This window comes from Oncorhynchus tshawytscha, linkage group LG13, assembly GCF_018296145.1.
Source record: "Oncorhynchus tshawytscha isolate Ot180627B linkage group LG13, Otsh_v2.0, whole genome shotgun sequence".
Lineage (NCBI taxonomy): Eukaryota > Metazoa > Chordata > Actinopteri > Salmoniformes > Salmonidae > Oncorhynchus > Oncorhynchus tshawytscha.
Genome location: NC_056441.1, coordinates 13791226 through 13816643, shown reverse-complemented (window position 1 = coordinate 13816643; position 25418 = coordinate 13791226). Strand labels below are relative to the sequence as shown.

The 25418-nt window shown below is 42.7% G+C and overlaps 1 protein-coding gene across 1 annotated transcript in view; it reads left to right on the top strand.

Moving 5' to 3' along the window:
- Nucleotides 1–25418, top strand: part of gabbr2 (gamma-aminobutyric acid (GABA) B receptor, 2) — a 395696-nt gene that overhangs the window by 367661 nt on the left and 2617 nt on the right. The window contains exons 14-18 of the mRNA XM_042295213.1: nt 12144–12254; nt 14246–14470; nt 14722–14904; nt 18755–18884; nt 23306–23423. Coding sequence (XP_042151147.1) covers nt 12144–12254; nt 14246–14470; nt 14722–14904; nt 18755–18884; nt 23306–23423 — 767 coding nt within the window. The remainder of the gene's footprint in view (nt 1–12143; nt 12255–14245; nt 14471–14721; nt 14905–18754; nt 18885–23305; nt 23424–25418) is intronic.

Here is a 25418-nt window from a genome sequence, read left to right as displayed (position 1 = left end):
GTAGTGCACTGCTAAAGGCTTTGGTCAAAAGTAGTGCATTATTTGGGATACATTCCATGTCCGTTTTTAACATTTTATTTTATTTCACCATTATTTAACCAGGTAGGCCAGTTGAGGACAAGTTCTCATTTACACCTGCGACCTGGTCAAGATAAAGCAAAGCAGTGCGACAAAAACAACAACACAGAGTTACACATAAACAAACGTACAGTCAATAACACAAGACAGCTGATGCTTAAAGTTAGGGAGGGAGATATAAGATTTGTGCAATTTGTTCCAGTCATTGGCAGCAGAGAACTGGAAGGAAAGGCGGCCAAAGGAAGTTTTGGCTTTGGGGATGACCAGTGCAATATACCTGCGGGAGCGCGTGTTACGGGTGCGTGTTGCTATGGTGACCAGTGAGCTGAGATAAGGCAGGACTTTACCTAGCGAAGACTTATAGATGACCTGGAGCCAGTGGGTTTGGCGATGGATATGTAGCGAGGGCCAGCCAACGAGAGCATACAGGTCGCAGTGGTGGGTGGTATATCGGGCTTTGGTGATAAAACGGATGGCACTGTGATAGACTGCATCCAGTTTGCTGAGTAGAGTGTTGGGAGCTATTTTGTAAATGACATCGCCAAAGTCAAGGATCGGTAGGATAGTCAGTTTTACGTGGGTATGTTTGGCAGCATGAGTGAAGGAGGCTTTGTTGCGAAATAGGAAGCCGATTCCAGATTTAATTTTGGATTGTAGATGCTTAGCTGCTGAAGGGGGTTCCGGTTCAAAAGTGTAAAAATAGCAGATCCATACCACATTGAGTGAGGCGGGTTGCAGGAGAGTATGTTCAGTCCGTAGATGGAAAATGACATTTAAAAAATTATACAAATATATACTAAATATATACGAATAAAAATGATATATACAAGGGACGGGACAAGACAATCAAAACAGACATCCCCACTGCTACGCCATCTTGAAATGAGCCTCTGCAGAGCAGACAGTTATCCAGGGAACCTGGGAGTGTGATGTCACCCATGTGAATTCCAGCAGACCCAGGATGTGACCCAAATGGCACCCTATTCCCTATATATACTGTAGGCTCTAGTCCAAAGTAGTACACTATATAGGGAATAGAGTGCCAATTGGGACTCAGGTCCAGCCTAGTTTGGGGATGCCGTTTGTGCCTGGTGTCAGGAGCCATTTATTTGCCATGGGTGAATGTGTTGAATATTGGTTTTTTGAAAAGCCTGAAAACACCAGTCACTTTCATTTATCTCTTTCCCTTCAATAAATGGCACAACCCATATATTCACACAACCCATATATTCACACAACCCATATATTCACACAACCCATATATTCACACAACCCTCAAATTCACACTAACCACGTTTCCATCCACAGTTTTTTTATGCGATAAAGTTATACTGTATTAAAAAAAAGAACCACGACATCTGTGATGGAAACAGGCAGTTTCAGTACAATTTGATAAATGCCACAGATAACTTGCTCATTCGACATGGTGGGATCATTTTGCGTTCGTATTTATTATGCGAGAAATGACAGTGGAAGCGCCTTTATGTGCAAATATTGATATAATAACCATATGGAAGTACGCTTGGAGTCACGTGATGACACGGTTTGGGAAAGCATGCAGTTTATTAGGCTCCAGATGAAATAAGTTATGATGAACTTCACAGGGTGGTGAAAGTGCAGGGTGATGCTTCCTTTCCAATAAATATCGAGGGTCTTATTCTGGTGGCGTAATGATCGATGGTGGACTGCCGTTTGACAAATAAAAATATTCTCTTATCCATAATAATCTCATCATGCAGACTAGCCTACCCGCACTGTTGTCAAGAGCTCACGTGCCAATACCAGAGGAGGCACATTGCTATTTAACACAACAGTGTCTGCCACAAAACTATCGGTAGAGTTGAAAATCTGATGGAAAAACATTCAACTTTAGATAAGAAGTACTTAGTCACGCATTGATTTTAATCAGCAGCAAGTCTGTGTGGTGGAAACACCACTGGTGGGAAAATGCGCATATTTCCTTTTATGTAGATTTTAGAATATTTGCATGAAAATCTGTCGCCAATTGGATGGAAACCTAGCTACTGATTTTAAAGCTAGGGTAGAGTTTTTATTCTCTACAAAACAAGGGAGACTATATTGATTCCTCCCCCACATTGTAGAAGGCTTTTCCTCTACCATTTTTCATCTCCATATTCTGTGCTTTTTGGAAAATACCTCTGCAAACTGACATAAATCGCTGCCACAAACTCTAGAGCTATTTTTTCTCTCTCTGCAGTGGAATCTTCTGTTTTGTAATTGCCAATGCAAGTGATGGAGAGTCCGCTGTCAGTGGGCTGATAGCTCATCCATACACACACACACACACACACACACACACACACACACACACACACACACACACACACACACACACACACACACACACACACACACACACACACACACACACACACACACACACACACACACACACACACACACACAGCTGAGGATGTAAGCTCTCAATTTTCTCCCCCTGGCGCTCTCACCTGTTGGTCCCACTCCTCCACTCTCCATCTTTCCTTCCCTCCTCCAGAAAGAAGCAGGGCTCTCCACACCTACCCGCTACTCTCTTTAGTCTTTCCCTAGTGTGGAGCACGTCACTCGGATGACTGGCTCCCTAACCCTCCCTGCCTCCTTCCTTGCCTCTTGCCTCTTAAAATGTTGCCAATGTTCTAGGAACGTTCTCCAACTGGTTTGACATCGGGAATGTTGTCAAAATAGTTCAGAGAATGTTAAGAAACAACGTTCTTCTGTAGGAATTTCAGTACTTAACAAACTGTCTATATCCCTCTCTCTCATCGTTGTGTACATTCCTCTCTCATGTTGTCTATCTAACGTAGCAGGAGTAAAATTGTATCCATCTCTGAGCCAAAAAAAACAGGCTCAATGGATTATAGTCATTGTAGTTAATTACCACGTTTCTGCGCTGAACTAGGTTGAATATTTGCTTAATAAAAACTACAACTCCCTTCAGCCGAGCGTCCCACATACACTACCGTTGAAAAGTTTGAGGTCACTTAGAAATGTACTTGTTTTTTAAAGAAAATATATATTTTTTGTCCATTAAAGTAACATAAAATTTATCAGAAATGCAGTGTACACATTGTCAATGTTGTAAATGACTATTGTAGCTGGAAACTGTAGATTTTTTATGGAATATCTACATAGGTGTACAGAGGCCCGTTATCAGCAACCATCACTCCTGTGTTCCAATGGCACATTGTATTAGCTAATCCACATTTATCATTTTAAAAGGCTAATTGATCATTAGAAAACCCTTTTGCAATTATGTTAGCACAGCTGAAAACTGTTCTGATTAAAGAAGCAATAAAACAGGCCTTCTTTAGACTAGTTGATTATCTGGAGCATCAGCATTTGTGGGTTTGATTACAGGCTCAAAATGGCCAGAAACAAAGAACTTTCTTCTGAAACTTGTCAGTCTATTCTTGTTATGAGAAATGAAGGCTATTCCATGCGAGAAATTCCCAAAACTGAAGATCTCGTACAACTCTGTTGTACTACTCCCTTCACAGAATAGCGCAAACTGGCTCTAACCAGAGTAGAAAGAGGAGTGGGAGGCCCCGATGCACAACTGAGCAAGAGGACAAATACATTAGAGTGTCTAGGTTGAGAAACAGATGCCTCACAAGTCCTCAACTGATACCTTCATTAAATAGTACCCGCAAAACACCAGTCTGAACGTCAACAGTGAAGAGGTGACTCCAGGATGCTGGCCTTCTAGGCAGAGTTGCAAAGAAAAAGCCTTATCTCAGACTGGCCAATAAAATTAAAATATTAACATGGGCAAAAGGACACAGAGACTGAACAGAGGAACTCTGCCTAGAAGGCCAGCATTCCGGAGTCGTCTCTTCACTGTTGATATTGAGACTGGTGTTTTGCGGGTACTATTTTGTGAAGCTGCCAGTTGAGGACTTGCGTGTTTTCCTCGTGTGTTTTCTGTTTATGGGATAAGACAGGTTAAGAGGAAAGAGAGAGTGTGCTGCATTATCAGTGGACTGGATTCAAACTGCAGCGATATATGAGATCTGGAGGCAGCGATTTAGACCACTCTAGACCGCATTGTTCACTACTTAGGGAATAGAGTGCCATTTGGGATGTAGCCTCTGTCTCGGCTAGGTTACATTCCGCCAGGCTTGTGTGTATAGGGACTGTCTGCATGCTACCTAAATGTTTGAATCCTTTGTGGGCTTTGTGTTTTGAATATTGAGCGAAAACTGAACTTTTATTGTGTGAAAACGTTTTATTTTTTTTAACAAGGCAAGTCAGTTAAGAACAAATTCTTATGTTCAATGAAGGCCTACCCCGGCCAAACCTTAACCCAGACGACGCTGGGACAATTGTGCGCCGCCCTATGGGACTCCCAATCACGGCTAGTTGTGATACAGCCTGGAATTGAACCAGGGTCTGTAGTGACACCTCTAGCACTGAGATGCAGTGCCTTAGACCACTGCGCCACTCAGGAGCCCAATGTCTAATCTGATGTATAATGACATTTGTAGTCCTAATCCAACAAAGCTCTCAGAAGAGGAAAAGAATGAAAAGAGATTATGTAGAGAATAGATTTAACTGTACCCTACAATGTTTCAAGGGGATAAATCCAAATGTGTCCCAAATTGCACCCTTTTCTCTATATAGGCCTATAGTGCACTACTTTTGACCAGAGCCCTATGAATCTTGGCCAAAAGTAGTGCACTATAAAGTTCCCCCGAGAGCTACGTTGTCATGTGATACGCTAATTGCTGTCAACAGCTCTAATTTGGCCTGTAAGTCACCTGCAAGAGAGAGAGAGAGAAAGAGAGGGGGAGACAGAAAGAGGGAGGGAGGGAGAGAGAGAGAGAGAGAGAGAGAGAGAGAGACAAAGAGAAAGAAGGAGAGAAGGAAAGAGAGAAAGAAGGAGAGAGATAGAAAGTGGGAGGGAGCGAGAGAGAGAGAGAGAGAGAGAGAGACAAAGAAAAAGAAGGAGAGAAGGAAAGAGAGAAAGAGAGAGAGATAGAAAGAGGGAGGGAGAGAGAGAGAGACAAAGAGAAAGAAGGAGAGAAGGAAAGAGAGAAAGAGAGAGATAGAAAGAGGGAGAGAGAGACAAAGAGAAAGAAGGAGAGAAGGAAAGAGAGAAAGAGAGAGATAGAAAGAGGGAGAGAGAGACAAAGAGAAAGAAGGAGAGAAGGAAAGAGAGAAAGAGAGAGAGATAGAAAGAGGGAGGGAGAGAGAGAGAGACAAAGAGAAAGAAGGAGAGAAGGAAAGAGAGATAGATAGAAAGAGGGAGGGAGAGAGAGACAAAGATAAAGAAGGAGAGAATGAAAGAGAAAGAGAGAGAGAGATAGAAAAATGAGAGCTCCAAGAAAGGATGGGGGTATAAATCAAACCTATCTATAATGGCTCATTAAGTAAAGTCACAAACAGTGTAAATCTGGATTAACAGTGTAAATCTGGATTAATGCCATTTCAGTGGTGTTTAAACAACCCCCAGGCTGTTGAACCTCCTCAGTTTCATTATACACCTGAATTTTTGATTCATATCCAATCAAATTGTATTTGTCACGTGCTTTCTAAACAACAGGTGTAGACTACCAGTTAAATGCTTACTTACGGTCCTTTTTCAACAATGCAGATAGAACATTTAAATAGTGGCACAAGGAATAAATACACAGTGAATAACGAAAAACAATGAGTAGAAAATGACATGGCTATATACAGGGAGTAGAAAATAACATGGCTATATACAGGGAGTAGAAAATAACATGGCTATATACAGGGAGTAGATAATAACATGGCTATATACAGGGAGTAGATAATAACATGGCTATATACAGGGAGTAGAAAATAACATGGCTATATACAGGGAGTAGAAAATAACATGGCTATATACAGGGAGTAGAAAATAACATGACTATATATAGGGAGTAGAAAATAACATGGCTATATACAGGGAGTAGAAAATAACATGGCTATATACAGGGAGTAGAAAATAACATGTTTATATACAGGAGTAGAAAATAACATGGCTATATACAGGAGTAGAAAATAACATGGCTATATACAGGAGTAGAAAATAACATGGCTATATACAGGAGTAGAAAATAACATGGCTATATACAGGAGTAGAAAATAACATGGCTATATACAGGGAGTAGAAAATAACATGGCTATATACAGGAGTAGAAAATAACATGGCTATATACAGGAGTAGAAAATAACATGGCTATATACAGGAGTAGAAAATAACATGGCTATATACAGGAGAAAATAACATGGCTATATACAGGAGTAGAAATAACATGGCTATATACAGGAGTAGAAAATAACATGGCTATATACAGGAGTAGATAATAACATGGCTATATACAGGAGTAGAAAATAACATGGCTATATACAGGAGTAGATAATAACATGGCTATATACAGGAGTAGAAAATAACATGGCTATATACAGGAGTAGAAAATAACATGGCTATATACAGGAGTAGAAAATAACATGGCTATATACAGGAGTAGAAAATAACATGGCTATATACAGGAGTAGAAAATAACATGTTTATATACAGGAGTAGAAAATAACATGGCTATATACAGGGAGTAGATAATAACATGGCTATATACAGGGAAATAACATGAAAATAACATGGCTATATACAGGAGTAGAAAATAACATGGCTATATACAGGAGTAGAAAATAACATAGCTATATACAGGGAGTAGAAAATAACATGGCTATATACAGGGAGTAGAAAATAACATGGCTATATACAGGAGTAAAAATAACATGGCTATATACAGGGAGTAGAAAATAACATGGCTATATACAGGAGTAGAAAATAACATGGCTATATACAGGAGTAGATAATAACATGGCTATATACAGGAGTAGAAAATAACATAGCTATATACAGGGAGTAGAAAATAACATGGCTATATACAGGAGTAGAAAATAACATGGCTATATACAGGGAGTAGAAAATAACATGGCTATATACAGGAGTAGAAAATAACATGGCTATATACAGGAGTAGAAAATAACATGGCTATATACAGGAGTAGAAAATAACATGGCTATATACAGGGAGTAGAAAATAACATAGCTATATACAGGGAGTAGATAATAACATGGCTATATACAGGGAGTAGAAAATAACATAGCTATATACAGGGAGTAGATAATAACATGGCTATATACAGGGAGTAGAAAATAACATGGCTATATACAGGGAGTAGATAATAACATGGCTATATACAGGGAGTAGAAAATAACATAGCTATATACAGGGAGTAGAAAATAACATGGCTATATACAGGGAGTAGATAATAACATGGCTATATACAGGAGTAGAAAATAACATAGCTATATACAGGAGTAGATAATAACATGGCTATATACAGGAGTAGAAAATAACATGCTATATACAGGGAGTAGATAATAACATGGCTATATACAGGAGTAGAAAATAACATGGCTATATACAGGAGTAGATAATAACATGGCTATATACAGGAGTAGAAAATAACATAGCTATATACAGGAGTAGAAAATAACATGGCTATATACAGGGAGTAGATAATAACATGGCTATATACAGGAGTAGAAAATAACATGTTTATATACAGGAGTAGAAAATAACATGGCTATATACAGGGAGTAGAAAATAACATGGCTATATACAGGAGTAGATAAATAACATGGCTATATACAGGAGTAGAAAATAACATGTTTATATACAGGGAGTAGAAAATAACATGGCTATATACAGGGAGTAGAAAATAACATGTTTATATACAGGGAGTAGAAAATAACATGGCTATATACAGGGAGTAGAAAATAACATGTTTATATACAGGGAGTAGAAAATAACATGTTTATATACAGGGAGTAGAAAATAACATGGCTATATACAGGGAGTAGAAAATAACATGTTTATATACAGGGAGTAGAAAATAACATGTTTATATACAGGGAGTAGAAAATAACATGTTTATATACAGGGAGTAGAAAATAACATGTTTATATACAGGGAGTAGATAATAACATGTTTATATACAGGGAGTAGAAAATAACATGGCTATATACAGGGAGTAGAAAATAACATGGCTATATACAGGGAGTAGATAATAACATGTTTATATACAGGGAGTAGAAAATAACATGGCTATATACAGGGAGTAGAAAATAACATGGCTATATACAGGGAGTAGATAATAACATGGCTATATACAGGGAGTAGAAAATAACATGTTTATATACAGGGAGTAGAAAATAACATGGCTATATACAGGGAGTAGATAATAACATGGCTATATACAGGGAGTAGAAAATAACATGGCTATATACAGGGAGTAGAAAATAACATGTTTATATACAGGGAGTAGAAAATAACATGGCTATATACAGGGAGTAGATAATAACATGGCTATATACAGGGAGTAGAAAATAACATAGCTATATACAGGGAGTAGAAAATAACATTTATAAATGCATGCTCTTCAGCCAATCACTGTCCACACCTGCCCGCCCGTCAAGCATCACTACTCTGGATGGTTCTGACTTAGAATATGTGGACAACTACAAATACCTAGGTGTCTGGATAGACTGTAAACTCTCCTTCCAAACTCACATTAAGCATCTCCAATCCAAAATTAAGTCTATAATCGGCATCCTATTTCGCAGCAAAACATCCTTCACTCATGCTGCCGATCAGACCCTTGTAAAACTGACTATCCTACCGATCCTTGACTTCGGCAATGTCATTTACAAAATAGCCTCCGATACTCTACTCAGCAAATTGGATGCAGTCTATCACAGTGCCATCAGTTTTGTCACCAAAGCCCCATATACTACCCACCACTGCGACCTGTATGCTCTCGATGGCTGGCCCTCGCTTCATATTCGTCGCCAAACCCACTGGCTCCAAATCATCTGTAAGTCTTTGCTAGGTAAAGCCCTGCCTTATCTCAGCTCACTGGTCACCATACCAGCACCCACCCGTAGCATGCGCTCCAGCAGGTATATTGCACTGGTCACCCCCAAAGCCAATTCCTCCTTTGGCTGCCTTTCCTTCCAGTTCTCTGCTGCCATTGACTGGAACGAACTGCAAATTTCCCTGAAGCTGGAGACTCATATCTCCCTCACTAACTTTAAGCACCAACTGTCAGAGCAGCTCACAGATCACTGCACCTGTACATAGGCCATCTGTAAATAGCCCATCCAACTACCTAATCCCCATACTGTTATTAGTTTTGCTCCTTTACCCAGTACTTCTCCTTGCACACTCATCTTCTACACATCTATCACTCCAGTGTTTAATTGCTATATTGTAATTATTTCGCCACTATGGCCTATTTATTGCCTTACCCTCCTTATCCTACCTCATTTGCACACACTGTATATGACTTTTTCTATTGTATTATTGGCTGTATGTTTGATTATCCATGTGTAACTCTGTGTTGTTGTTTGTGTTGCACTGCTATGCTTTATCTTGGCCAGGTCGCAGTTGTAAATGAGAACTTGTTCTCAACTGGCCTATCTGGTTAAATAAAGGTGAAATAAAAAAATATAAAATATTCAACGGGTGTTGAGCGTTTGTAAATTTGTCAGTTATTCTGCGCTCTGGCACACTCAAACGAGAGTGCTCTGAGTAGATAGCCAGAGTGAATTTACCAGCTATGTCTATCAACAGTTGTCGTAGTGACATTCTATTGAAATAGTTACTTGCATAGTGGAGTATTTCGTTAAGACATGTAGCTAGCTAGGTAATCAATTAACCATAGTCCCAACTCATGACGTTTCTACACTGCATGAATCTACAGGTAGCTAACCAACCAGGTTCAATGTTAGCTCACTAACAGGCTATAACTAGCAAAGCAAATGGCTCTGAGGTATGAATAATAAGATCATACATGTAACTTTAGCTAGCGAGCCAGCTAAAAGTACAAATGAAAACGACTTTGTCAAAATTAGAAACGTGTAGTATCTGAAAATATAGCTAGCTAGACTATCTTACCCGTATACATTATGGACGGACGCTTCTCCCTGTCACGGATGCCATGGTTGCCCTTAGTTTGAAGATGAAATCCAGACACAGGTGTTTTCTCCATCTCCTTAGCCATCATACTCTAATTCTACTGATTTCAAAACTCATTCCTCCAGAAAGTGGAGAGCAACACTTATGCAGTTCTACTATGCAATACACTTTTTAAAAAGCAGCGTTAGACAGGATTACCTCAACTTACTGACCAGCTCAAATAGACAGAGGCATGCTATATGGCAGACCAATCTGAACTCATCTCTCGGCATGTCGAGCCCACTCATTATCTCAGCCAATCATGGCTAGCGAGAAGGTTGCATCCTTTTTCGGTGGCTAAACCAACTAGGCTTGTAATTTAATAAGTTTATTCATATTGTTGCGACAAAGTAGGTTTGGTATACAGAAGATAGCACTATTTGGTAAAATACCAAGTCCATATTATGGCAAGAACAGCTCAAATAAGCCAAGAGAAACGACAGTCCATCATTACTTTAAGACATGAAGGTCAGTCAATGCGGAACATTTTTTTTTTGAACGTTTCTTCAAGTGCTGTCGTAAAAACCATCAAGCGCTATAATGAAACTGGCCCTCATGAGGACCGCCACAGGAAAGGAAGACCCATAGTTACCTCTGCTGCAGAGGATAAGTTCAAGAGAGTTACCACTTCAGAAATTGCGGCCCAAAGAAATGCTTCACAGAGTTCAAGTGACAGACACATCTCAACATCAACTGTTCAGAGCAGACTGCGTGAATCAGGCTTTCATGGTTGAATTGCTGCAAAGAAACCACTACTAAAGGACACCAATAAGAAGAAGAGACTTGCTTGGGCCAAGAAACACGAGCAATGGACATTAGACTGCTGGAAATCTTTCCTTTTTTCAGATGAGTCCAAATTTGACATTTTTGGTTCCAACCGCTGTGTCTTTGTGAGACGCAGAGTAGGTGAACGGATGATCTCCGCATGTGTGGTTCCCACCATGGAGGAGGGGTTGTGATGGTGCTTTGCTGGTGACACTGTCTGTGATTTATTTAGAATCCAAGGCACACTTAACCAGCATGGCTATCTGGTTTTCGTTTAGTGGGACTATCATTTGTTTTTCAACAGGACAATTACCCAAAACACACCTCCATGCTGTGTAAACGCTATTTGACCAAGAAGGAAAGTGATGGAGTGCTGCGTCAGATGACCTGGCCTCCACAATCACCCGACCTCAACCCAATTGAGATGGTTTAGGATGAGTCAGACCGCAGAGTGAAGGAAAAGCACCCAACAAGTGCTCAGCATGTGGGAACTCTTTCTAGACTGTTGGAAAAGCATTCCTCATGAAGCTGGTTGAGAGAATGCCAAGAGTGTCCAAAGCTGTCATCAAGGCAAAGGGAATCTCAAAGAATCTCAAATATAAAATATATTTTGATTTGTTAAAAAAAAAATTGGTATGTGTTATTTCATAGTGTTGATGTCTTCACTATTATTCTACAATGTAGTAGGTGTGTCCAAGCCTTTAAACTGGTACTGCATGTCACATAAGATCATAATCAACTGTAGTTGCTTTGTATATGTGTGTATATGTGTGTGTATATGTGTATATGTGTGACACTGTCTAACTTGTATTTTTTGGAAGAAGTACTGTTCAGAATTTGATTATAGTAGAAAATAGTTTTGCTTAGGCTGTTGTTGTTGGTATTGTTGTTGTTGTTTTTGACATGCATGTGCCCACCACTGACCAGCCCTTCTCTTCTCTCAATTCAATTCAAGGGGCTTTATTGGTATGGGAAACATATGTTAACATTGCCCAAGCAAGTGAAGTAGATAATATACAAAAGTGAAATAAACAAAAAAATGAATAGTAAACATTACACTCACAGAAGTTCCAAAATAATAAAGACATTACAACTGTCATATTATTGTTACAATAAAGTATTGTAAAGATGTACAAATGGTTAAAGTACAAAAGGGAAAATAAATAAGCATAAATATGGGTTGCATTTACAATGGTGTTTGTTCTTCACTGGTTGACCTTTTCTCTCTCTCTGTGTGTCCCTACAGGCGGACCCCCAGGGGCGGGACATAGCCATCCGACCCTTCCTGGAACACTGTGAGAACACACACATGACCATTTGGCTGGGGATCGTTTACGCATACAAGGGCCTGCTTATGGTGAGTAAGGAGAGAAATTGGTGTGTGTGTGTGTGTGTGTGTGTGTGTGTGTGTGTGTGTGTGTGTGTGTGTGTGTGTGTGTGTGTGTGTGTGTGTGTGTGTGTGTGTGTGTCCGTCACCTCAAGGGCCTACTCATGGTTAGGGAGGTAGTCTCTGAGCTGCAGGAAAGGAAGAGGTGGTGGCTGTTATCCGAACACCGTCTAGCATGTGTATACCATGGTCATTGTGTCATGATGGAGAGTTCAATAGCAAGTTTTCTGCCACTCACAAAGCACACGTATGGTAATCATATCTGTGGTTGTTAGATGTCGATTTCATCAGGCATAGAGCACATTCTATTGTTCTGTCTGAATACTGGGATATGACTCATACTCTACTATACAGAGAGAAATAGCACATGACCTTCCATTGGTTCAGTGATGAGTTACACACAATAGACTTGTCCTTCACTGAAGAGAACCTTCCACTGTGAGAAAGAGAAATATCAAAGGAAACACAAAATACTTTGATCACTGTTCTCTCCCCAACCAAATAAGAGTGGTCCATTGAGTAGTAACTAGGTCCAGTGTGTGTGTGTGTGTGTGTGTGTGTGTGTGTGTGTGTGTGTGTGTGTATATGTGTGTGTATATATGTGTGTGTGTGTGTGTGTGTGTATATGTGTGTGTATATATGTGTGTGTGTGTGTATATGTGTGTGTGTGTGTCTCCAAGCAGAGCTCCCAGTGGATGTAGTTAACCGAACCCCTCCAGAAGCCTAAGGTTTCTAAATGAAATGTGACATATTTGAAAATGTTCCGCTTCCCCTCGGCTGGTGTGTTTGAACACCTTAACTTAACTAGTCCAGACTGTAAATAATTCAGCCTTTCAGTCCACTTATAGCCATGACAGAGAGAGGAAACAGAAAGAGAGCAGTTAGACAGAAAGTGGGATACATGGCGTGACAAACTTCAGAGTAGTTGTGTCTGAGACAAAACTGGGACATGACAACAGTAGGAGCAGCATCTGAGGATTGAGTCATCATCTATCCTATGGCACACACACACACACACACACACACACCCTATCCCAAGGTGTGATCATGTGACGAATGCTCCTGTGATGCTGCGACATCATTATAATGTTGAGACACACTGGGTGTCTGTTCTAGAATATTCCATGCAGTGTTCTGTGAAGAACACAAAAGCACTCTCAGAAAATAAACCATTTATGACCACAAAATCAAAAGGCTTTTCAAGTTTACATCAATGCTGCTGTCTGCTATGTAGGTCACATTAGCTGGTATAATTCATATATTTGTGCAAATGTACATAATGTACATCTCTATAACACAACAGCTACAGTATGTAGTGAACATAAATAGGCCTATACATCCCTGTTAATATTTAATTATTTCTCTCCTCTGCTCTCTTGTCCCCCTCCCCTCCTCTCTCCTCTCCTTTCCCCTCGTCTCTCCTCTCCTTTCCCCTCTCTCTCCTGTCTTCTCTCTCTCTCCTGTCTTCTCTCTCTCTCCTGTCTTCTCTCTCTCCCTTGTCTTCTCTCTCTCTCCTGTCTTCTCTCTCTCTCCTCCTCTTCCCTTCTTATCCTTCCCCTTCCCTCCTCTCTCCTCTCCTTTCCCCTCCCTCCTCTCTCTCTCCCTGTCTTCTCTCTCTGTCTCCTGTCTTCTCTCTCTCTCCTGTCTTCTCTCTCTCTCCTCCTCTTCCCTTCCCCTCCTCTCTCCTCTCCTTTCCCCTCCCCTCTCCTTTCCCCTCCCCTCCTCTCTCCTCTCCTTTCCCCTCCCCTCCTCTCTCCTCTCCTCTCCCCCTCCCCTCCTCCTCTCCCTCTCCTTTCCCCTCTCTCTCCTGTCTTCTCTCTCTCCTCCTCTTACCTTCTTATCCTTCCCCTTCTCTCCTCTCTCTCCTGTCTTCTCTCTCTCTCCTGTCTTCTCTCTCTCTCTCCTCCTCTTCCCTTTCTTATCCTTCCCCTTCTTTCCCTCTCTTCTATCCTCTCCTCCAGTTGTTTGGGTGCTTCCTGGCTTGGGAGACGAGAAATGTGAGCATCCCGGCCCTGAATGACAGCAAGTATATCGGGATGAGTGTGTACAACGTGGGCATCATGTGTATCATCGGGGCGGCCGTGTCCTTCCTCACGCGAGACCAGCCCAATGTGCAGTTCTGCATCGTGGCTCTGGTCATCATCTTCTGCAGCACCATCACTCTCTGTCTGGTGTTTGTGCCAAAGGTAAGAAACACAGGAAATGGTATACTGTCCCCTTCCTGTCCAGCCAAGGGTCATGAAACTGCTCAACCCACTGGATTCATGCACTCTAAGAGGATCTCAGAAATGATAATGTTGCTGATTATATGAAATACTTTCCATTGTTTTTAAACATTTCGATATGAGTAAGCGTAACATGACATCAGAGGAGGAATGTGGTGTGACACCTCAACCTGTCATTCTAAGCCACTGCCCTTTATTATGACAACTTGCAGTTCATCACGATGAGGACCAATCCAGACGCAGCTACTCAGAACCGGAGGTTAAAGTTCAACACGAACCAGAAGAAAGAGGACTCCAAGACGTCCACTTCAGTGACGAGTGTGAACCAGGCCAACACGTCCAGACTGGACGGCCTGCAGACCGACAACCACCGCCTCCGCATGAAGATAACAGAGGTGACGTCATCGTGATACTGCCTTATGTCATGTCATCATCACGCATGAAGAGGCCAGGGAGTCTCTCCCGACCACACCAGTCCTGTTACCTACATTTAGTCCCCAAAGTTCTCTCAATTTCACAGTCAGGAAAAGCTCGTGTCCCTATTAATGTGACCAGAGACACTCTGTTTTTTTGTATTTTCTAAAGTATGGTATTCTACATATATGAGTCTTACGTTTGCGTGACATAACGGCAATGACAGTGTCCTCAGACATTGCCTTGTCTCTAATAGGTCCTGTCTGCCAGTAACACCATCTATAAAGTGTCTCTAGTTGGTCCTGTCTGCCAGTAACACCATCTATAAAGTGTCTCTAGTTGGTCCTGTCTGCCAGTAACACCATCTATAAAGTGTCTCTAGTTGGTCCTGTCTGCCAGTAACACCATCCTGTCACTCTATAAAGTTCTCTAGTTGGTCCTGTCTGCCAGTAACACCATCTATAAAGTGTCTCTAGTTGGTCCTGTCTGCCAGTAACACCATCCTGTCACTCTATAAATCCTGTCACTCTATAAAGCGTCTCTAATTGGTCCTGTCTGCCAGTAACACCATCTATAAAGTGTCTCTAGTTGGTCCTGTCTGCCAGTAACACCATCCTGTCACTCTATAAAGTGTCTCTAATTGGTCCTGTCTGCCAGTAACACCATCTATAAAGTGTCTCTAGTTGGTCCTGTCTGCCAGTAACACCATCCTGTCACTCTATAAAGTGTCTCTAATTGGTCCTGTCTGCCAGTAGCACCATCTATAAAGTGTCTCTAGTTGGTCCTGTCTGCCAGTAACACCATCATGTCACTCTATAAAGTGTCTCTAGTTGGTCCTGTCTGCCAGTAACACCATCTATCAAAAAGTGTCTCTAGTTGGTCCTGTCTGCCAGTAACACCATCATGTCACTCTATAAAGTGTCTCTAGTTGGTCCTGTCTGCCAGTAACACCATCCTGTCACTCTATAAAGTGTCTCTAGTTAGGTCCTGTCTGCCAGTAGCACCATCCTGTCACTCTATAAAGTGTCTCTAATAGGTCCTGTCTGCCAGTAACACCATCTATAAAGTGTCTCTAGTTGGTCCTGTCTGCCAGTAACACCATCATGTCACTCTATAAAGTGTCTCTAATTGGTCCTGTCTGCCAGTAGTAACACCATCTATAAAGTGTCTCTAGTTGGTCCTGTCTGCCAGTAACACCATCATGTCACTCTATAAAGTGTCTCTAGTTGGTCCTGTCTGCCAGTAGCACCATCTATAAAGTGTCTCTAATTGGTCCTGTCTGCCAGTAACACCATCTATAAAGTGTCTCCAGTTGGTCCTGTCTGCCAGTAACACCATCTATAAAGTGTCTCTAATAGGTCCTGTCTGCCAGTAGCACCATCCTGTCACTCTATAAAGTATCTCTAATTGGTCCTGTCTGCCAGTAACACCATCCTGTCATCTATAAAGTATCTCTAATTGGTCCTGTCTGCCAGTAACACTTCCTGTCACTCTATAAAGTGTCTCTAATTGGTCCTGTCTGCCAGTAACACCATCCTGTCACTCTATAAAGTGTCTCTATTTTGGTCCTGTCTGCCAGTAACACCATCCTGTCACTCTATAAAGTGTCTCTAATAGGTCCTGTCTGCCAGTAGCACCATCCTGTCACTCTATAAAGTGTCTCTAATTGGTCCTGTCTGCCAGTAGCACCATCCTGTCACTCTATAAAGTGTCTCTAATAGGTCCTGTCTGCCAGTAGCACCATCCTGTCACTCTATAAAGTGTCTCTAATAGGTCCTGTCTGCCAGTAACACCATCTATAAAGTGTCTCTAGTTGGTCCTGTCTGCCAGTAACACCATCTATAAAGTGTCTCTAGTTGGTCCTGTCTGCCAGTAACACCATCTATAAAGTGTCTCTAGTTGGTCCTGTCTGCCAGTAACACCATCTATAAAGTGTCTCTAGTTGGTCCTGTCTGCCAGTAACACCATCCTGTCACTCTATAAAGTGTCTCTAATAGGTCCTGTCTGCCAGTAGCACCATCTATAAAGTGTCTCTAGTTGGTCCTGTCTGCCAGTAGCACCATCCTGTCACTCTATAAAGTATCTCTAATTGGTCCTGTCTGCCAGTAACACCATCCTGTCACTCTATAAAGTATCTCTAATTGGTCCTGTCTGCCAGTAACACTTCCTGTCACTCTATAAAGTGTCTCTAATAGGTCCTGTCTGCCAGTAGCACCATCTATAAAGTGTCTCTAGTTGGGCCTGTCTGCCAGTAGCACCATCCTGTCACTCTATAAAGTGTCTCTAATAGGTCCTGTCTGCCAGTAGCACCATCCTGTCACTCTATAAAGCGTCTCTAATTGGTCCTGTCTGCCAGTAGCACCATCCTGTCACTCTATAAAGTGTCTCTAATAGGTCCTGTCTGCCAGTAGCACCATCCTGTCACTCTATAAAGTGTCTCTAATAGGTCCTGTCTGCCAGTAACACCATCCTGTCACTCTATAAAGTGTCTCTAATAGGTCCTGTCTGCCAGTAACACCATCTATAAAGTGTCTCTAGTTGGTCCTGTCTGCCAGTAACACCATCTATAAAGTGTCTCTAGTTGGTCCTGTCTGCCAGTAACACCATCTATAAAGTGTCTCTAGTTGGTCCTGTCTGCCAGTAACACCATCCTGTCACTCTATAAAGTGTCTCTAATAGGTCCTGTCTGCCAGTAACACCATCCTGTCACTCTATAAAGTGTCTCTAGTTGGTCCTGTCTGCCAGTAACACCATCCTGTCACTCTATAAAGTGTCTCTAATAGGTCCTGTCTGCCAGTAACACCATCCTGTCACTCTATAAAGTGTCTCTAGTTGGTCCTGTCTGCCAGTAACACCATCCTGTCACTCTATAAAGTGTCTCTAATAGGTCCTGTCTGCCAGTAGCACCATCTATAAAGTGTCTCTAGTTGGTCCTGTCTGCCAGTAGCACCATCCTGTCACTCTATAAAGCGTCTCTAATTGGTCCTGTCTGCCAGTAGCACCATCCTGTCACTCTATAAAGTATCTCTAATTGGTCCTGTCTGCCAGTAACACCATCCTGTCACTCTATAAAGTGTCTCTAATAGGTCCTGTCTGCCAGTAGCACCATCTATAAAGTGTCTCTAGTTGGTCCTGTCTGCCAGTAGCACCATCCTGTCACTCTATAAAGCGTCTCTAATAGGTCCTGTCTGCCAGTAGCACCATCCTGTCACTCTATAAAGTATCTCTAATTGGTCCTGTCTGCCAGTAACACCATCCTGATAAAGAGTAAGAGTAGCCCTTGTAGTTGTTCCTAATGCCACTCTTGAAGTACAATGGAGTTGAATAGAAAAGGTTTATTTCTGATCCAAATCAATACATTTCAGTAGACAACCCTCATCTGTCCTTGCAGTTTTTTCCCATCACTATTTCACTATATTTTAACAAATGGGTAACACTTTGTTTTAAGGGTCCATAATAAACCATTTATAAGGCATTTAAGGCATTTACAAACCATTTGTTCAACATTTATTAATCATTACTCCCAAAGTTTAAAACTATTTTAACCTCTTAAACATTATGTCAACATCTTAAACACAATTTTAACATCTTAAACATTATGTCAACATCTTAAACACTATTTTAACATCTTACACATTATGTCAACATCTTAAACATTATGTCAACATCTTAAACATTATGTCAACATCTTAAACATTATGTCAACATCTTAAATTATGTCAACATCTTAAACATTATGTCAACATCTTAAACATTATGTCAACATCTTAAACATTATGTCAACATCTTAAACACTATTTTAACCCCATAAAGTACATTTTGTCTGTGCAGTTGGATAAGGAACTGGAAGAGGTGACCATGCAGCTGCAGGACACCCCAGAGAAGACCCCGTACATCAAGCAGAACCACTACGGAGACGTCAACAACATCCTCAGCATACGCAACTTCACCGACGGCAAAGGTGACTGACCACTGCTGCTTTTGTTCACACTTCTACAGCATCACCTCCCACATATTCCTCACTCATTAGAACAGACAGACTCACCTCTGTCAGCATGGACTGCTGCTGCTGCACTCACTGTCTGCACATGATTCTCTCTGAAGAGTTGTATTCATCTGTCCCAGGTAAAACAGCTGTGCTCACCTCATAGATAGGGAACAGCATGACAACTATTTTTATTTTCTATTTTTTTATTGAACCTTTATTGAACTAGGCAAGTCAGTTAAGGGCAAATTCTTATTTACAATGACGGCCTACCAAAAGGCAAAAAGTCCTCCTGCAGGGACGGGGGACTGGGATTAAAAATAAAAATTATATAAAAATATAGGACAAAACACACATCAAGACAAGAGAGACAACACAACATAAAGAGAGACCTAAAACAACAACACAGCATGGTAGCAACACAACATGGCAGCACAACATGGCAGCAGCACAAGATGGCAGCAGCACAAAACAGGGTACAAACATTATTGGGCACAGATAACAGCACAAAGAGCAAGAAGGATAGAGACAACAATACATCACACAACGTAGCCACAACTATCAGTAAGAGTGTCCATGATTGAATCTTTGAATGAAGAGATTGAGATAAAACTGTCCAGTTTAAGTGTTTGTTGTAGCTCGTTCCAGCCGCTAGCTGCAGCGAACTGAAAATACGACCGACCCAGGGATGTGTGTGCTTTGGGGACCTTTAACAGAATGTGACTGGCAGAACAGGTGTTGTATGTGGAGGATGAGGGCTGCAGTAGGTATCTCAGATAGGGGGGAGTGAGGCCTAAGAGGGTTTTATAAATAAGCATCAACCAGTGGGTCTTGTGACGGGTATACAGAGATGACCAGTTTACAGAGGAGTGATGTGTCCTACAAGGAGCATTGGTGGCAAATCTGATGGCCGAATGGTAAAGACCATCTAGCCGCTCGAGAGCACCCTTACCTGCCGATCTATAAATTACGTCTCCGTAATCTAGCATGGGTAGTATGTTCATCTGAATCAGGGTTAGTTTGACATCTGGGGTGAAAGAGGAGTGATTACGATATTGGAAACCAAGTCTAGATTTAACTTTAGCCTGCAGCTTTGATATGTGCTGAGAGAAGGACAGTGTACCATCTAGCCATAGTCCCAAGTACCATCTCAAGCTCTAATTCCTCAGTAATCACATCTGTGGAGAAAGGGGCATTCTACTTACCAAAGGTTAAGGGCAGAGAAAGCTGGTTGGACACTAAGAAAGCTTTTTGTAGAGCATTTAACACAAAATCTGGGGAGGGGCCAGCTGAGTATAAGACTGTATCATCTGCATATAAATGGATGAGAGCTTCCTACTGCCTGAGCTATGTTGTTGATGTAAATTAAGTAAAGAGTGGGGCCTAGGATCGAGCCTTGGGGTACACCTTTGGTGACAGGCAGTGGCTGAGACAGCAGATGTTCTGACTTTATACACTGCACTCTTTGAGAGAGGTAGTTAGCAAACCAGGCCAAAGACTACACCATAGTACCTCTCTCGTAGTTCAGGACTACAGTACCCTGAACCTAAGTTTGTCGATTGCTCAATGATAAGCTTCTGTTCAGCATTTAGACTGACAGACAGACATATAGAGAAATATAAATGGGTCATTATATTCACCATGAGGATTCAGCCACATTGTAGAGAACATCACCACGTCCATATCTCTACCTCAGCCATCAGTATTCATGAGACTGGCTGGATTAAATGCATTTGGGCTGTGAATGAGGGGCTGTTATAAGAGTACAACAGATTACAATCACAACCAAGTACAAAGAACACTCTCCACAGTGCATGAATATTCATTAGCACATGGTTTGGACTTGAAGGTAGAGCGGTGGGGTTGACTGACCACGGCATCCATATTAGGAATTGCCTCAGTTGTCAGGCCAGTTAAAATACGTAGTCCTCAACTACTACAGTTGTTAGCAGTCAGTTGACAAGTTTGAGAGTTTTATAAGACAATTGAGGAAACTAATATGGGTGCCGTAAAGGATCTGGAGAATAGTTACAGAGTTCAGAAGACATTCATATTACTGTGAGGTTATCTCTCAGGGCACAAGAGATAGTGACCTGTTACAGTAAATTGCTCTTTTGACACCATCCCACCAACATTGTTTTCAGAGCTGGGTTTATATATTATTCATTTCCAAATAGGATTATACCGTGAATTGCTCACATTAATAAATCATTTACCGCCGCAATCCAATCCATATGAATCCACTATGCTATGTTTAGACATGCGCTCCTGTATCCTCCTCTTCAGATGCACATTTCGCATACACAATGCCACAGTGTGATCGTCCAATCAGGTCAATGTTATGCTAAGAGGTGAAGATCTGGGTCAACTGGAGAGGAATAACTGGACACAAAAGGGGCTCGTTTTGGAGCTCTCCAGGTGGCGCTTGAAACACTGATAAGGCTGTTTACTTTGATAACAACTGTGTTCACACTCACCGTCTGTCTCCCACGGTGACGAGAGGCCAACACCAGGCTGTTATCCTGTCAGGCTGTTTCCCCCCTGGACTAAAATATTTTCCACAACATCAAGAAGCGCTCTCTCTCTCTCTCTATCTGTCTCATTGTGCTACCAGCAGAGCTCCATTTAGCATGTGTTGAACACACAGAACAGAAGTGTTGTCTTTGTTTGCTGCTGCCTTTAAAGTAATGCCAGACAGATACTGTATCAGTGATGTAATGCCCGACAGATACTGTATCGGTGATGTAATGCCAGACAGATTCTGTATCAGTGATGTGATGCCAGACAGATACTGTATCAGTGATGTAATGCCAGACAGATACTGTATCAGTGATGTAATGCCCGACAGATACTGTATCGGTGATGTAATGCCAGACAGATACTGTATCAATGATGTAATGCCCGACAGATACTGTATCAATGATGTAATGCCAGACAGATACTGTATCAGTGATGTAATGCCAGACAGATACTGTATCAGTGATGTAATGCCAGACAGATACTGTATCAGTGATGTAATGCCCGACAGATACTGTATCAATGATGTAATGCCAGACAGATACTGTATGAGTGATGTAATGCCAGACAGATACTGTATCAGTGATGTAATGCCAGACAGATACTGTATCAATGATGTAATGCCCGACAGATACTGTATCAGTGATGTAATGCCCGACAGATACTGTATCGGTGATGTGATGCCCGACAGATACTGTATCAGTGATGTAATGCCAGACAGATACTGTATCAATGATGTAATGCCCGACAGATACTGTATCAGTGATGTAATGTCCGACAGATACTGTATCAGTGATGTGATGCCCGACAGATACTGTATCAGTGATGTAATGCCCGACAGATACTGTATCAGTGATGTGATGCCCGACAGATACTGTATCGGTGATGTGATGCCCGACAGATACTGTATCAGGTGATGTGATGCCCGGTGATGTGATGCCCGACAGATACTGTATCGGTGATGTAATGCCCGACAGATACTGTATCGGTGATGTGATGCCCGACAGATACTGTATCAGTGATGTAATGCCCGACAGATACTGTATCGGTGATGTGATGCCCGACAGATACTGTATCGGTGATGTGATGCCCGACAGATACTGTATCGGTGATGTAATGCCCGACAGATACTGTATCGGTGATGTGATGCCCGACAGATACTGTATCAGTGATGTAATGCCCGACAGATACTGTATCAGTGATGTAATGCCTGACAGTGACGCTGTTACAGGCAAATGAAGATCCTAAATCTTCACAGTCAATATTTTCATACTTAGCATTTGCTTTGAGAGAATGCTTGACATGCTTGGCATTGTAATACTATCTGTTATTATTAGTATGACTGATGGTGGTACATTCTTCAGTGTCCTTAGCTTCTCAGGTGTTGTGATCTGAACCAGGCATAGGGGACATACCAATGGTACACTATTCCCTATATAGTGCACTACTTTTGCTCAGAGCTCTATTCGAATCCTATCGGGTCCTGGTCAAAGGTAGTGAACTACACTGAGTGTACAAAACATCCTAATATTGAGGTGCAGCTCCCCTGTTTCTGCTCTCAGAACAGCCTCAATGCTTCCTACAGTTGTGTCAAGTTGGCTGGAAGTCCTTTGGGTGGTGGACCATTCTTGATACACACGGGAAAAATCCTTCTTTAACCCGTCTCCTCCCTTCCATATACACTGATTTAAGTGTATTTAACAAGTGACATCAAGAAGGGATCATAGCTTCCACCTGTATTCACCTAGTCAGTCTATGTCATGGAAAGTACAGGTGTTCCTACTGTGTTGTAGAGAATAGGGAGTCATTTTGTGGCATGGTGTGACAGCCTGTATGGGGATTGACCCTGTTTGCTGTGTCATCTCTCCGTGTCTCTGCAGAGGGGGAGAAATCGATAGTGAAGAATCATCTTGAGCAGAAGCCTCAGGCCCAGTGGGGCTCCATGGATCCTTCCAGAATAAACAGAGGTCCTCTGGAGGATATCAACTCACCTGAACAGTGAGTTCTCCTCAAAAGTACCCATCCTCCCTCCTCCTTTTTCCTCCCCCTTTTTTCCTCCTACTGTTTTTTTGCAGACTAGACATCAGATGTATTGCCTCCACCACCAGCACTGCATGGTGGTTGCTCTGGCAACCAGCTCTGTAAAAGATGGACCAATATAACGTCCCAATCATCTACACACTCTCTCCCCTCCCACACACTCTCTCCCCTCCCACACACTCTCTCCCCCTCCCACACACTCTCTCCCCCTCCCACACACTCTCTCCCCCTCCCACACACTCTCTCCCCCTCCCACACACACACACATACACACACACATATAACCGGCAGAGCACAGCTGACTGCATGTTGTCACAACTCTTAAAACGTGGCGGTCCAGAACACTCATAACACATTCAGCTGACAAATAAAGAGCTACCTTCACTTATTATTCATGAGCAGGCTGGGGCATGTCGACTTCATCAGAGAGGGAAAAAAAGACTTTAAAGCATCATTGAGAGCCTCCTCTTCTCCCTCCTCCTCCCCTCACAGCGACCGCTCCCCCCTCCTCCCCTCACAGTGACCGCTCTCCCCTCCTCCCCTCACAGCGACCACTCTCCCTCCCCCCTCACAGTGACGAGCCACCACTCTCCCCTCCTCCCCTCACAGTGACCCTCTCCCCTCCTCCCCTCACAGCGACCACTCTCCCCTCCTCCCCTCACAGCGACCCCTCTCCCCCTCCTCCCCTCACAGCGACCACTCTCCCTCCTCCCCTCACAGTGACCCTCTCCTCCCCTCCTCCCCTCACAGCGACCACTCTCCCCTCCTCCCCTCACAGTGACCGCTCTCCCCCTCCTCCCCTCACAGCGACCACTCTCCCCTCCTCCCCTCACAGTGACCCCTCTCCCCTCCTCCCCTCACAGCGACCACTCTCCCCTCCTCCCCTCACAGTGACCCCTCTCCCCCTCCTCCCCTCACAGCGACCACTCTCCCCTCCTCCCCTCACAGCGACCACTCTCCCCTCCTCCCCTCACAGCGACCGCGACTCTCCCCCTCCCCTCCTCACAGTGACCGCTCTCCCCTCCTCCCCTCACAGTGACCGCTCTCCTCCCCTCACAGTGACCGCTCTCCCCTCACAGTGACCGCTCTCCCCTCCTCCCCTCACATTGCCACCTCCTCTTCTCCCTCGTTCTCCAAGCTCTCCTCCTCCTCCTCCTCCTCCGTTCATCTAACTGGGATTGGATAGAGAGAACACGTGAGTGAGTGAGTGAGTGAGTGAGTGAGTGAGTGAGTGGTGACATGAGAGGAACAGAGAGGGGAACCATGATAGAGAAGACACAGAAGAGAGAGAGCAGAAAACAGATAGAGAGAGCAGAAAACGGATAGAGAGGGAGACAGAAATTACATGATAGAGAGAGGACATGAGAAGGAGGGTGAGGAACCAAGAGGGAGGATCCATGAGAGAGTCACAGAGCTTATGTAACCAGTGATTTACGGCTACGGTTGGAAGCAGCAGTAGCAGCAGGGGTTGAAAATAGACTGGGGAGACAGAAGAAGTGGAAGAACACTGAGTTATTCGCACACCACATGAATGTTTGATCACATGGTGGGAGGGAGGTGATTCCCAAACCTTCCATAACAAAGCCATCACCTACAGCGAGATGAACCTGGAGAAAACTCCCCTAAGCAAGCTGGTCCTGGGGCTCTGTTCACAAACACACCCCACAGAGCCCCAGGACAGCATCACAATTAGACCCAACCAAATCATTAGAAAATAAATAAAAATACTTCACACATTGGAAAGAATTAACAAAACAACTGTGCAAACTAGAATGCTATTTGGCCCTAAACAGAGAGTACACAGTGGCAGAATACCTGACCACTGTGACTGACCCACAATTAAGGAAAGCTTTGACTATGTAGACTCAGTGAGCATGGCCTTGCTATTGAGAGAGGCTGCTGTAGGCAGACCTGGCTCTCAAGAGAAGACAGGCTATGTGCACACTGCCCACA